General features: G+C 49.0%; 1 protein-coding gene across 3 annotated transcripts in view; it reads left to right on the top strand.

The window, feature by feature from the left end:
* MTOR (mechanistic target of rapamycin kinase) overlaps positions 1-14,272 on the top strand; it is a 117,701-nt gene that overhangs the window by 3,879 nt on the left and 99,550 nt on the right. For all 3 annotated transcript variants that reach the window (XM_060014254.1, XM_060014246.1, XM_060014262.1), the window contains exons 4-13: positions 82-314; positions 1,578-1,778; positions 2,510-2,644; positions 5,968-6,243; positions 6,328-6,436; positions 9,210-9,396; positions 10,367-10,495; positions 11,363-11,607; positions 13,064-13,279; positions 13,983-14,188. In XM_060014254.1, coding sequence (XP_059870237.1) covers positions 82-314; positions 1,578-1,778; positions 2,510-2,644; positions 5,968-6,243; positions 6,328-6,436; positions 9,210-9,396; positions 10,367-10,495; positions 11,363-11,607; positions 13,064-13,279; positions 13,983-14,188 — 1,937 coding nt within the window. The remainder of the gene's footprint in view (positions 1-81; positions 315-1,577; positions 1,779-2,509; positions 2,645-5,967; positions 6,244-6,327; positions 6,437-9,209; positions 9,397-10,366; positions 10,496-11,362; positions 11,608-13,063; positions 13,280-13,982; positions 14,189-14,272) is intronic.

Here is a 14,272-nt window from a genome sequence, read left to right as displayed (position 1 = left end):
GGCTAGCTTTCCTCTGAAGGCAGCATACTTTCCTGGACAGCGTGTGCCCTTCCTCACCTTTTGCTTTCCTCTCTTTTCCAGCCAGCCTCATAGGAGTGGAAGGTGGGAATGCGACCCGAATCGGAAGATTTGCTAACTACCTTCGGAACCTCCTCCCCTCCAATGACCCAGTTGTCATGGAAATGGCATCCAAGGCCATTGGTCGCCTCGCCATGGCAGGGGACACTTTTACCGCTGAGTATGTGGAGTTTGAGGTGAAGCGAGCCTTGGAATGGCTGGGTGCTGACCGCAACGAGGGCCGGAGACATGCGGCTGTGAGTGCGTGGCGAGTGGTGGCTCCATGTCGGGGTCCTTCACACGATGTGCTCAGGTCCCTGAAAGGCAAAGAATGAGAGGGGACGCTCCAGGCAAAGGCACTGGGCTTCTTGGTGGCCTTCGGTTCTGTCCTGAATCCCTTTCTCTCTTCACCCTGAGCTCCGTACCTGAAGGGGAGGCTTAACGTTCTCTCTTGTTGCTTGAGAGGCAGCCCTATGTGCAGTGCTTATCCTGACCTCCAGTTTTCCAGAATCAAAAATGCCTCCCAGGCAGAAGGCACCCCCTCAGCTGTAGGCAAGAGAAGAAGCCACAAGCCAAGAGGCTTACAAAGCCCCAGACCACCGCGCCATCTGTAGGATCCCTCTGTCAAGGTCCCTCCATATCCTGTGGGAAGATGGGAGTACTGGGCTGAAGAGAGGAGCCGGGGAGGGACTCGCTCCCCGCGCTGGGAGGGTTGGCCTGCCTTCTCCCAGGCCTTTCCTGTGTGTTTTTTAGTCATTTATTGATCGGTCAGTACGTAGTCCAGACTTCCTCTTTCCCGTTGGCTATTCTTCAATTGAGGAAGTGGTGGCTTCTTACCCTCTTCTTCTAGACGCACATACTCATTGCTTTCTGAGGCTCATCCCTGAAAGAGGCTGGTTTGATGGGCCAGGAATCCAGGCTGTGAGATGGGGGAGAGTCTGTCCTTAAGAGAGAGAATCTATGAATGAATGTGATGGGGATCAGAAGCTTCAGTTGGATCCTTTCCAGTCGGTTCCCTCTTTCGGGGACAGCACCACAAGGAGGGAGCCGGCCTGGGTGAGGGGCCCACACATGGACCCTGGTGCTACTTCCTCACTCTGTGACTTGGGGCAGCCTCCGAACCTTCAGTTTTTCCAGGGTCAGATGAAAATAATAGCAAGATTAAATATTAAACAGGATTATTCATTCATTCAATACAATGTTTATTGAATGCCTGCTGTATTTCGGGCGCATTTTAGGCTATCAGTAGAGCAGTGTACAAAGCATTAAGCACGTCTGCCCTTTCAGAACTTGTGTACTAACGTTACAAGCATTCTGCTTCTAAACACCCTAGGATAATGAACACTGAAATGTTTGATCAATTTCACTCTCCTTCCTAGGTCCCCAGAATTTCTGAGCTAGAAGAATGGGCAAGTGTGCTCTTTTGCTGCTGTATGTAGGCTCTAGGGTGACAGGAGGCTGTGTTCCTGAGAGAACAAGACTCTGACCCAGATGAAAGTTCTCTGTGCCTTTTCTCCCAGGTCCTGGTTCTTCGTGAGCTGGCCATCAGCGTCCCCACCTTCTTCTTCCAGCAAGTGCAGCCCTTCTTTGACAATATTTTTGTGGCCGTGTGGGACCCCAAACAGGCCATCCGTGAGGGAGCTGTTGCTGCCCTTCGTGCCTGTCTGATCCTCACCACCCAGCGGGAGCCAAAGGAGATGCAGAAGCCACAGTGGTACAGGGTGAGGAGATGGTTCCATTCCAACCTCCAGCAAAGCACATTTGCGTAGAGTCTCATCGGGCCTACAGGGCAGCAGCCGGCCCCTTGCCAAAGAGCAAGTATCCTGTCTGCTTTGATCTCCCATGGTGTTTTAAGCTCAGTATGAATCAGTAGTTATTTTATTGTTTTTCACGAAAGCAGAGATTTATCAATAGCCACACCATTGCTTTATGTACCACTAAGAGTGAGGCTATAGTGCCAGTTAAACTCACTGCCTTCTTAGCAACAATTATAAGACATCTTTTTTCGGAGGTGTTAAAATATAGAAATATGGGCGTCTCTGGAGAGATGCCAGTGTTCCTGTAGTATCGAGAGTCCTGTGCTGACTGCCGCTGCCAAGTGAACCTGCTAAGGACCCTTGTCCTACAAAAAGAGCCCTGAACATGGGAACCTGGGATTGGAGACCTGGGTTCTCGTCTTGGCCGCTCTGTGACCTTGGACAAGTCACTTAGCTTCTTTGAGCCTCTTGTTTTTTCTCTATTAAATAGGGGCGGTAGTGGTGTCTCCCTCGTGGTATTGTTGTGAGAGTTGAAGCTAAATGAAACGAGAGAGCCCAATGAGTTGGGATTGTTGGTGACACTGGCACGAGGCCCTTAGCAGGCATGGTAACCTCAGAACCCCCCATATAGATGGGTGGGGCTGCTTTCTAACGCTGGACGTTGGGTAGTTTAGGCATTCTGTATCTCTCCGTAGCACACGTTTGAGGAAGCAGAGAAGGGGTTTGACGAGACCTTGGCCAAGGAGAAGGGCATGAATCGCGATGATCGGATCCACGGAGCCTTACTGATCCTCAACGAGCTGGTTCGCATCAGCAGCATGGAGGGAGAGGTGAGAAGCGCGTCTGAGGGTGTCCAGTCTTCTCACGTGCCATTCTGGGAGCGAGACGAGGCGAGATCCCTGTCCTCAAAGAGCTGACGTTTTGTTGGGGGAGCAGGCAATAGACAAATAAATAGGAACATTTCAGGTAGCAGCAAGTTCTGCGAGGAAACGGGGTGGTGGGTAACGGGGGTGCGGGTGACCCCCTCCCTGAGGTTGGTGCCGTTTGAGCTGAGACCGCATGACATGGAGGAGCCAGCCTTGCAGCGGGCAGGGAGGGGGTGCTCCAGGCAGAGGCTTTGAGGTGGAAGAGCGTTTGATAAGTTCAGGCGAGAAGGGAAGTGTGGCTGGTGCACCGTGAGCAAGGGAGAGGGCGGGAGGGGCCGCACCGGGGGCCTCACAGCTCATGGCCCCTACTGGCTCCCGTTCTCCTCACAGGGCTGTGTCCACAGGATGACATGATGGCATCCATCTTTAACAGTCATTGGCTACTTGTGGGGAAGAGCTTGTGGAGAGGCAGGAAGGGAAGCAGGGAGGTGAGTTAGGAGGTGTGCTGGCTCAAGAAGCAGCTGCAAAGGTGGGTTTAAAAGTGCAAGGACTGTATTAGGGAAAGAAGCTTTGAGAGAAAATGGGCAGGGAGCTGGGAGAGGCTGGGAGAACCATCAGGCCTCAGTGCGGATCTGACCCTGAGAGAACAAGAGCGGGAGGAAAAGTTGGATGGAAGCACCCTCGTCTGCTGTGCGGAGCCGTCACAGGGTCCTCAGGCCAGAGCTGGCCGTCAAGAGGAGGCCCACCGTAGCCTTCCTACTGTGTTCGTCATCGGCTAGAAGCAGCTCACGGAAAGTGTGGCCTTGGCACAGACATGGCCATGGATTTCAGAGTAGCGGCTGGGGCCCTGGGTCGGTTACTCTCCTGGTAGCTGGAGGTCCTATTCTCACGGCTGCCCCAGGAGGCGATTGCAGTCACCTGGGCGAGCAGTGGTGGTGGCTTCGACTGGCACTGGCAGTGTAGACACAAAAGTAGATTCAGGGTCAGTCCACTGACACCAGATTCAGGGTATATCTGGGAGGTAGAGCCCCGCCTGTGAGTCTTCCTGGGGGAGCTGCTTGGTGTGGACTTCCCCCCCCAGGGCTTCCTGCTTTCGTAGACCCAGCGACCATTTGGTGATGGCTGTGCCCTAGATGCGGGAGCAGCGTGTGCTGCAGCCTGTGTAGAAACACAGCGAGTCTGGCTTTGGAGCCCCGCTCCTCTATACTGTGTGACATGGGTAAATCACTTGCCCTCCTTATTTTCCTCAATTTTAATGGGGATCTTATCCACCTCATTGGGCTTCTGTGAGGTTTCTAATCTAAGTATGTGTGAGGTGCTTAGCACAACACCTGATACCTAGTGGGCGTTCCGTAAATGGTCACCCTCAGAGTTTTCCCCACCCAAGTATAATGTGGTACTTTCCACTGTACCCCACACAGCTCTGGGATCTTTGTTTTCTTCCAGTAAAACAGGGCAATATCACCTAACTGATAGGTTTAAATGAAATAGTACTTGTGATGGTGCTTTGTAAATTATAAAGAACTATCCAAATGTGAGGTGTTACAATTTCATAACTTTTTCATTCATTCAGCAAATACTAATTGAGCACCTACTGTGGGCCAGCTATACCGTGTCCTAAGAGCTAGAAGAATAAGGCAGCAGTGAATAGAACAGTACATTCTAGCAAGGGGAGGCAGACAATACATAAATAAGTAAAAACACGTAGTGTAGCATATGGTGATAAATGCTGCGGAGAAAAGTAGGGCAGGGAATAGGGGATACCAGCATGGCTCAGGGATTACGTTTTAAAATACGATGACGTTTGGGCACAGCCGTGAAGGAGGTAAGAAAACTGCCACACACACCTCTGGGGTGAGCTGTCCTCCAGACCGCTGGTCCTGGGAGCACGAGGCCCCGCGTCGGGAGCGCGCTGCTTGATGAAGGGAGCAAGGTTGCCGCTGTGACTGAGCTGAGTGAGAGGAGCTGGGAGATGGGGTTGGGGGAATACCTGGGGCAGGGAGGGGGCTCGTCACCTAGGGTCTCAGACGCCCCTGTACAGACTGTGTTGGGAATGGATTACGGGAGGGGCCAGGGCTGAGGCCAGGAGTCTAGTCAGGGGGGAACTGCAGCGTCTCAGCAGTGGTGGGAGCTGTCGGGGTACAAGGGATTTGGAGGTCGATAGGAGAGAAAGAAGGGTCAAGGTTTGGGGCGTGAGCAACTAGAAGGGTAGAGTTGCCATCTACTGAGATGGGAGGAACAGGTCTGGGGTCGAAGGTCAGGAGTTTGCTTTTGAGCGTGTTAAGTTTAAGATGTGTGTTGGGCGTCTGAGCGGAGTTATTGAGTAGCTCTGGGGAGAGATCTGAGCAAGAGAGACAGATTGGGGAGGTCACTGGCATATAGATGTTATTTCCAGTCGTGAGACTGGATGAGGACCCTCGGGGCACTAGGATAGTTGGAGGAGAGATGGGGGCTGAGAACCTGAGGTCGGGAGATGAGGAAGAACCAAGGGAGACCAAGAAGGAGCAGCGGCAGGGGTGGGGATGGGGCGCCAGCAAAGCTCAGCGTCCAAGGAGCCCAGGGAAGAAGGGGTTTCAAGTAGGAGGAAACACTGAGTTGGATCAGGTGCTGCAGACTATTCGGTTTAGCAGCCTAAGAGTCCTGGTGACCTTGACAAGAATACTGGATAAGATTTTCTGAAAAATGAAAATATCTGTGGAAAGAGTTAGAAGTTTGGAAATTAATTGGTTTGTATCTTTCTCAATTTGGAAAGCTGGAGAATGAGTTATTAAGCAGCCCTTTGAGTAGGTGAGAGCTGGGGGTTCTCAGCCAGTCAGTGTACTCCATGCCTCGTATGGAGTTCCTAGGACTCTGAGAACATTAACTTGCCTGAGTTGTCTCTACCTGCATTTCTGGTGAGAAGAGGGAGAGCAGAACGTCCTTAGCAGGATGCTGGCTCGGGGCTGCCCCTCACCCTCGCAGGAGGCTCTGTTGCTAGATCCTAGGTCTGTTGTCACAGCCATCCGCAAGTCAGCTTTCCCAAACCAAGGGTGGGGTAGGGGGTTCTTGGGGGCCAGACCCCTGCTGCTGCTTCATTGTTCAGTAGGTGGTGCTCTTCTGCCTAAATTAGAACAGATTCAGGCCCCCTGCAAGGTTCTGGGGAAATCGAATCCTAGAGATGAAGAGTGGCCGCCGCCCACTGTGGGAAGAGTTGCATTTCAGGGTTGGGCTCGTGTTGTCGGCAGACTCCCTGGTGCCGAGGCAAATGTCACTTGTAAGTAAAGGTGACTCTTCCCCCATGTATATAGCGCCTGAGAGAAGAAATGGAAGAAATCACACAGCAGCAATTGGTACATGACAAGTACTGCAAGGATCTCATGGGCTTCGGAACGAAACCTCGTCACATCACCCCCTTCACCAGTTTCCAGGCCATGCAGCCCCAGCAGTCAAACGCCTTGGTGGGACTGCTGGGGTACAGCTCTCACCAAGGCCTCATGGGCTTCGGGGCTTCCCCCAGCCCAGCGAAGTCCACCCTGGTGGAGAGTCGCTGCTGCAGAGACTTGATGGAGGAGAAATTTGATCAGGTCAGTGGCAGGAGGTCCACTCCCTCTTCTCCCAAGCTCCACGCCTCCCTTTCCTTTGCCAACCCTGTGTCCTTCCTGTCTCAGGTGTGCCAGTGGGTGCTGAAGTGCAGGAATAGCAAGAACTCGCTGATCCAAATGACAATCCTGAATTTGTTGCCCCGCTTGGCTGCCTTCCGACCTTCTGCCTTCACAGGTGAGGATGTCCACGGACGTGTCATGTCATTACCCATTCAAGGGTAATTAAACAGAGAAGACGAGATGCCAGAAAGTTATGTCTGCTTCTCATTTGGAGCAGTGCCTGCTGAGGGGCTAGTCTGTGGTCTCTCGCCTCTATCCAGCTTCAGTGGCATCTAGTTCAGGTTTTCTTTAAACGTCTGAGGCAGCAAACGCAGGAGCAATGCGAACGTGCAGGCAGAGAGGCACTTCTAGAGCCAGGCAAGTTCTCATGTGTGGAAGCCAACACATTGATGAATGGACTTCTGAGAGACCACAGGAAGGGCAGTTTCGGTTTCAGTGGTGTGCAGCATCCAGTCTGTGGGGCAGGGAGGATCCGGGGACAGTCCTGTGTCTGCTCCTGAGGTGGGCACCGGGCTGCCCCCCCCTCACAAGGAGGAAGGACTGGATGCTTCAGAGGCTGGTTTCACGGGTAATAGACTGGGTTCCCGAATTCCTGAATTCTTCTTGCCCTGTTCCCACTGGGCGGTGTGAATTCCTGGTTCCTGAAGCTGGCCCAGCTCAGACACTGGCTTCTCCCTGAGGCCCTGCTGGGTCACTCTAGCTAGAAACGTGCTTTTCCTCTTCCGTTACAACCCCCAGCTGTGGAAAGGCTTTGGTGTCATCAGACCTGGGGTGAATCTTCCCTCTGTTCTTAACTGTGAGGTTAAGGTTATTTGACCTTCCTGGGCCTCCACTTCCTGACTTGTCAAATTAGAATGACAGTCCTTGCCTCATGAGATGAGCTGCTTTAATGTCTAGGCACCTGTCTAAGTGCCTGACACAGAGTAAGGTCCAAGAAATAGAAACCGTTATTGTTGCTGCTTCCCCTAGCTATTTCAAAGCCATTTTAGAAACAAGATAAAGGTAAAAATTATAATAATACTCCAGTTGCCTGTTCATACTTAGTGTCCTTGTCTCACCTCCCTCCTTGCTGAGTGTAGAGACCCCGGACCTACATCTCTTTCCTCTTCACTATGGTGCGTGCTTAATAAGCGTTCAGGGCCCAGTGAGAGGCAGGATGGGAAATGAAAGTCCAGCCTGACCCTCAGCAGATGCCGTTCCCTAGCACAGACTCATTTCACACCACCCAGCTCAGATGAAAGCAGAGAAATACAGCCGGTGAGGTGTTAAATGTGCTGGGTGTGAGAATAGGTGTTAAGAGAGGATGAGGCAATTAGCCACATAAAATCACTGAACCAGAGAGAAAGGATATAATGAGAATCACCCATATTTTTTCAGTTTTCCATTCTTCTCACCTGGTACCCAGCAGCTTCTCTCTTTTTTAATGAACAGACATGCCCCTATTCAGTAGAGCTTTAAATGATCTTGGTTTGAAAGTCTGTGGCTCAAAAGAGAATAATAACTAGGCCAAATTTGATCAAAGTCTGGCATGCTGTAGAAGCGGTTACCTTAGTAAGTTCAAAAGACGGCCTAGCAGCAGGATACAAAGGCTCAGAGGGGCCCCTAGGTTTGTTCTTTTGATGTGAGTTTTTGTTGTTTTATTAAATAATGTACTAAAATATGTTCTGGAAATTCAGCCTGGGCAGCCTCCGTAAGTACAGTCTCATTGGGAAAGCGCCACTTTTTTAAAGTTTGCAGTTTGGAAGTCATTGCTTGCACTTCCTGATGATGCAAGCTTTGGGAATATCAAAAATACTCCCCCTAGGATTGGGCTGGAATCTCAAGCAATGTCAGATTCCTAATCTCTTGGGGTGCTAAGTCTGGAAAAGGAAATTACCTTCTTGATTTAAGCTCATTTCCTGCTGAAACGCTGTCCTGCTCTGCAAAGGTCCCATTTTTCTCGTTGGTGCACTCTGGTTTGAGAGTTGTATCACCTTGGTCTCTGACTGTTTTCAAGCTCCAGCATGCTTCAACGGCATTTGACCGTGAGCTGTGAGAGAAGACATTTCTCGATAGCATAAATGCAGTGATGTATGTATGCCGTTTGGGAGTCTAGTTCACTGTCTTCTAATTGTGGTCCTGGTGGCCTTGAACACCCCTCACTTTCTACTGGCTGCGTGGTCTTGCTTGTATGTGCTGCTGGTGCACGGACTTGAGGCCAGAAAGATGGAAGAGAAGAAATGGAAGAGGGGCAAGAGGCAGGAAATAGCAGCCTTCTGAGGAGTCGTAGCACCTTAGCTTAAACTGCCCAAGAATCACCTACCCATGCACACTGGCTTATATAAACTTAATGAAAACACACATGTGGCTTTCCAAGTTACGGACTAAATCTTGTTCTATTAAATATAACTGTAACAGAAGTCTCTAGGTGATAGCAAAGTGATTTCTAGGCCTATGCTGAGTGGAATAGCCTGTTTATTACAAACAGTTTTCAATATTACTTTAAATTTCCAGATAATATAAAATAGCTTAGATGATCCTCTCTTTGTTTTTAACCAAGGTTTAACATATATTTCTTGAACAAAAGCATGTAATCTTTCCCTCAAAATATAATGCTAATGGCGATAATTAATGCAGTATTGTTTTGGAGACACTTTTAAGTTTTTGGTTTTTTTTTTAATTAAAGGAAAAACAGCTTATATTTCTAATATTTCTAAAAGCTGTATCAGAGGAGTGATTATCAAGCAAAGCGTTTGGTTAGTGCATTCTCTAAATTCTTCTTCATATCTTTCCAACAGGCTTTCTTAATTTATTCTTAAATTTAAGTGTTTTATAGGAACTTTGACCTTTCATATGTAGACCACCCCTCACCTTGAGCCATATATACACTTTGTTGTTTCTGTGCTCAGATACCCAGTATCTCCAAGATACCATGAACCATGTCCTAAGCTGTGTCAAGAAGGAGAAGGAACGGACAGCAGCCTTCCAAGCCCTGGGGCTACTTTCTGTGGCTGTGAGGTCTGAGTTTAAGGTCTACTTACCTCGTGTGCTGGACATCATCCGAGCAGCCCTGCCTCCTAAGGACTTTGCCCATAAGTAAGCAACTCTGTTATGATTTCACCTTCCACCCCATTTGGTTGGAGAGGGAGGATGCTGCATCCCAGTTTCCGTGGAGCTGAAGCCTGTTCTCTGTGTCATTAACCAGCAAATCATATAATGAATAGCCCTTCTTCAGTTGAGTTCCAGCCTTTCCCAAATGAAGTGACATGGATGTAAATATTTGGGGAGGTTGAATACCTGTTCATACCAATACATGTTAGATACCAGTGCTGTTCTCAATATTATTTACTGGGAACCTCCTAGTTTTGTTCTTTTCTCTGGCTTTCAAAGGTCTGATTTTGATAACAACTAAAGCGAGGGTTCCTAGACAGGAACTGAGGGGACCTAACGGTCACCTTTTTCTTTATCATTGAAGTTGGATACATTATCCTACCTCTTGAAACGTCCCAGTGAATAAAATATGAGAAAGACCTTCAGCACCCTGCAAGGTGGCGAGGCTAGGGTATCTTCTCCAAGTCTTAGAGGGTCAGTGTTAATTAGAATTGTGTCTTCATAGTTCCCTGTGTTAGTAGCGAGGATTGTGCTGGTGAATTAATAAGCCTCGCCCGTTTCAAGCCCAGCATTCTCCTCATAGGGAGAATTTCTTCTCATATGATGGCTGTGCCCTGCACTCGTGGTCCCTGATGTGCACGTTGTTCAGTTTGCTTCCTAAATAGGGACGTTGGCCAGCACCACACTAACCCACATGGTGCCTTTTGTGTGAATTCTGAAGTGGGGCCCCTTCCTCAAGAGACTTTACTGCCATCTGCTGGTCATTTGTTGTAAATACACAAGTCTGCAGTGACTACAGTGTGATGGGTCCCTAGACTGTGCAGTAGGTAACCTGCACACCCACATGGGGTGGCCCCGCCTGGGTAACCTGCTCTCCTTGCCCCAAGGTAATTTTGAGGTAGGGTATCACAAAATGCCGTTATGTCTAAACTAGCCACTCTTCGGTTCTCTGCAGGAGACAGAAGGCAATGCAGGTGGATGCCACGGTGTTCACCTGCATCAGCATGCTGGCCCGAGCGATGGGGCCGGGCATCCAGCAGGACATCAAGGAGCTGCTGGAGCCCATGCTGGCGGTGGGCCTGAGGTGGGTGTCGGGAACCTGAGCTGTCCCCGGCTCGGGTAGCATGAGGCTTGAGTCACAGTCCTGGGTCTGTGTTGAAAGAGCGAGGCATGGCTATTTACACGTTAAATTGGATAGGTAGCATAGCTCACACTAAACTCATAGGCTAGTTTCAAATCCAGGTTTCATCACTGTCTAGCTGGGTGATCGTAAATAAATTATTTAACTTCTCTGAGCCTCAGCTTTCTAGTCTGAAAAGTGGGTACAGTAGCAGTTCCTATGGTCTAGGTTTGTCGTGGGGATTAAGTGAAAGAGTTCACGAAATAGCCACTCTTAGTACAATGCAGTCTGTATAAGAAATGCACCACTGGGAATTTCTTGGAGATCCGGTAGTTAGGACTCAGCACTCTCACTGCCCGGGCCCGGGTTTGATTCAATCCCTGGTTGGGGAACTAAGATCCCACAAGCCATGTGGCGTGGCCAAAAAAAAAAAAAAAAGTGCTCCGTTAGTGTTTGCAGCTATCATTTATATTAAGATGGGCAAATTGCTTAAGCTCCCTACACTTTTGTTCTCTTCATCTATAAAATAAGGACGATGCTCTCAATCTGCTTCCCAGATATTTATTGAGACTTGGTTTTCCATAGTGACTGAATTACAGTAAACAAGTTCTCTCAAGGCAAAACCCAGAAAATCATAGATTGTTTTGAAATATGGGATCAGGCCAAGAGAGTTTAAGATATATATTCTATTTCATTGTATCCTTTCTGCTTTAAAGACTAAGCAGGGGTGGAGCCCAATCCCCTTGCTGGACAAGAAGGGCTGTTTCTTCCCAAGACCAGACCAAGTATCATATATCCAGCTCCTTAAGTGACTGGTTTCTTTTCCCTCAGCCCTGCCCTCACAGCTGTGCTCTACGACCTGAGCCGTCAGATTCCACAGCTGAAAAAGGACATCCAAGATGGACTCCTGAAGATGCTGTCCCTGGTCCTTATGCACAAACCCCTCCGGCACCCAGGCATGCCCAAGGGCCTGGCCCATCAGCTGGCTTCTCCTGGCCTCACGACCCTCCCTGAGGCCAGCGATGTGGGCAGCATTACCCTTGCCCTCCGAACTCTTGGCAGTTTTGAATTTGAAGGTAAGAAATTGCGATGGTACAGATGAACCGGTTTGCAGGGCAGAAATAGAGACACAGATGTAGAGAACAAACGTATGACACCAAGGGGGGAAAGTGGCGGGGAGGGGGGCGTGGGATGAACTGGGTGATTAGGATTGACATGTACACACTGATGTGTATAAAATGGATGACTAATAAGAACCTGCTGTATAAAAAAATAAGTAAAATTAAATTAAAAAAATTTTTTTGGAAAAACCAAGAAATTGTAGTGGTTCTTGCCAAGATAGTCAGTGATACTGGGAACCTCGAGAAAAGAATGAGGGTACCTAGAATTCCTGGATCTTGCTAGGGGTCCTGGAGACAGGGTAGCTGATTCTACAGCAGCTCATCCTTTTATAGTCTTTCCGTATATGGTTAATTCCTACCGTTTGTTTCTTTGTCCCATACAAAGACAAAGGAAAATGGGGTGGGGGCAGATGGTGTTGAGGAAAAGTATTCATTGATCCAAGGAACTAATGCTGCAGAGATGGATCCCCCTCACCTTGTCACCTCCCTTCGGCTGAGATGGTATTGAATTCTTTAAAATGTATAAGCAGGGCTTGGGGGTATTTTCATTCCAATGGTGGTGTGATTTCCAAGACTGCTGTACTGTGTAGTTCAGTTTGGAATTCTAGGCTACAGATAAACCCACATTAATGCCTTAGGGAGATACGTTTCAGGAGAGAAAAATGGACTCTTTTGAAATTTAAGATTGTGTAGGTGGTATTGGTTAAGGCTACAGGGAAACAAGTACAAAAAGCGTAGATATGCTGTCTGAATACTTATACAGCATCGCTAGTTTCCCTGTTGCAGTTCCTCCATTTACACTGATTAACACCCAGGATAATCTATTTCTTTTCTTTTCTTTTTTTTTTTTAACATCTTTATTGGAGTATAATTGCTTTACAATGGTGTGTTAGTTTCTGCTGTATAACAAAGTGAATCAGCTATACATATACATATATCCCCATATCTCCTCCCAGTCTATTTCTAAGGAATAGAAAGTAGCTATATTTAAACCCAGCCTATATCAAACTCTCTTTTTGGTATTTAAATCTGGGAACTAAAATAGATGAGGTAAATTTGATCAAAAATTGTTTTACTCTCTGAGAATATAAAGGGCTGGGTCCGAATAAAACAAAATAATTCACTTTTTGAAGGAAATAAAGGATTGAGATGGAGGCAGGGAGGAAATGCCTTTTTTATGTCTCCCAGCTCCTTTTCTACCTCCCTTCTGCCTTTCTGCTCATTGGAAGATCATTTGTTACTTTTTTAAGAGAAGAGTTGGGGGTCAATATCTTGCTGGTTGAATATCTTGTTGAAAATTAAGTTAGTAGCCATGGAATGGAAATGGAATGGAAAATGCAGCTAGCGAGTTGCAGACCTACTGTCCAAAGCAGCAGTGTTTATTCTGTCTTCTCTCTGCCTTTGTATCCAGGCCACTCTCTGACCCAGTTTGTCCGCCACTGTGCGGATCACTTCCTGAACAGCGAGCACAAGGAGATCCGCATGGAAGCCGCCCGCACCTGCTCCCGCCTGCTCACGCCCTCTGTCCACCTCATCAGTGGCCATGCTCACGTGGTTAGCCAGACCGCAGTGCAAGTGGTGGCGGATGTGCTCAGCAAACTGCTCGTGGTTGGGATAACAGATCCTGGTAAAGTTTGAGATGGAGGCAGTCTAAGGAAGTGTAGGTGCCTGGGGCAGTTGGAAGTAGCCAGTTTCCTTTCATGGCCTCAACAAGCTGATGTCCAGCATTTTCTCTGGCAAAGCCTTAGGCTTGGCTAAACCAGCCTATTTCTGTAAGATAATCGGCCTTAAATTCTATTATCTTGGACTTCCCCGGTGGCGCGGGGTTAAGAATCCGCCTGCCAATACAGGGGACATGGGTTCGATCTCTGGTCCGGGAGGATCCCACATGCCGTGGAGCAGCTGGGCCCATGTGCCATAGCTGCTGAGCCTGCGCTCTAGAGCCCGCGAGCCACAGCTGCAGAGCCCATGTGCCACAACTACTGAGGCCCACGAGCCTAGGGCCCATGCTTTGCAACAAGAGAAGCCACCGCAGTGAGAAGCCCACGCACTGCAACGAAGAGTAGCCCCCGCTCACCAAAACTGGAGAAAGCCCATGCGCAGCAACGAAGACCCAACGCAGCCAAAAATAAATAAATTAATTAATAATTTTTTTAAAAAAAATTCTATTATCTTTGCTCCTGTGAGTAGAGAAAAAAATGACAGGTTTGGTCAGAGAAGGGTATCTGGTATCCTCTCCCTAGGCTGATGGCAGTGGAAGCAGAAACTGGGAAAGGACTGGAGGGAGGAGAGGGGTGAAGAGGCACTGAAAGGCTCGATTGCGCTTGCAGACCCCGACATCCGCTACTGTGTCTTGGCATCCCTGGATGAGCGCTTTGACGCACACCTGGCCCAGGCAGAGAATCTGCAGGCCCTGTTTGTGGCCCTGAATGACCAGGTGTTTGAGATCCGGGAGCTGGCCATCTGCACCGTGGGCCGGCTCAGCAGCATGAACCCAGCCTTCGTCATGCCCTTCCTGCGCAAGATGCTCATCCAGGTAAGGGTGTGGCGGCCACGCCTCGGGTGGTGGGGAATGCACGCTCATCGTGGTGGGGAATGCACGCTCATCGTGAGTGCTCCT

The sequence above is a fragment of the Delphinus delphis genome, chromosome 1, assembly GCF_949987515.2.
Source record: "Delphinus delphis chromosome 1, mDelDel1.2, whole genome shotgun sequence".
In the NCBI taxonomy this organism is placed as follows: Eukaryota; Metazoa; Chordata; class Mammalia; order Artiodactyla; family Delphinidae; genus Delphinus; species Delphinus delphis.
The sequence above is the reverse complement of the archived record's forward strand: the minus strand, read 5'-3'. Positions and strand labels throughout refer to the sequence as shown.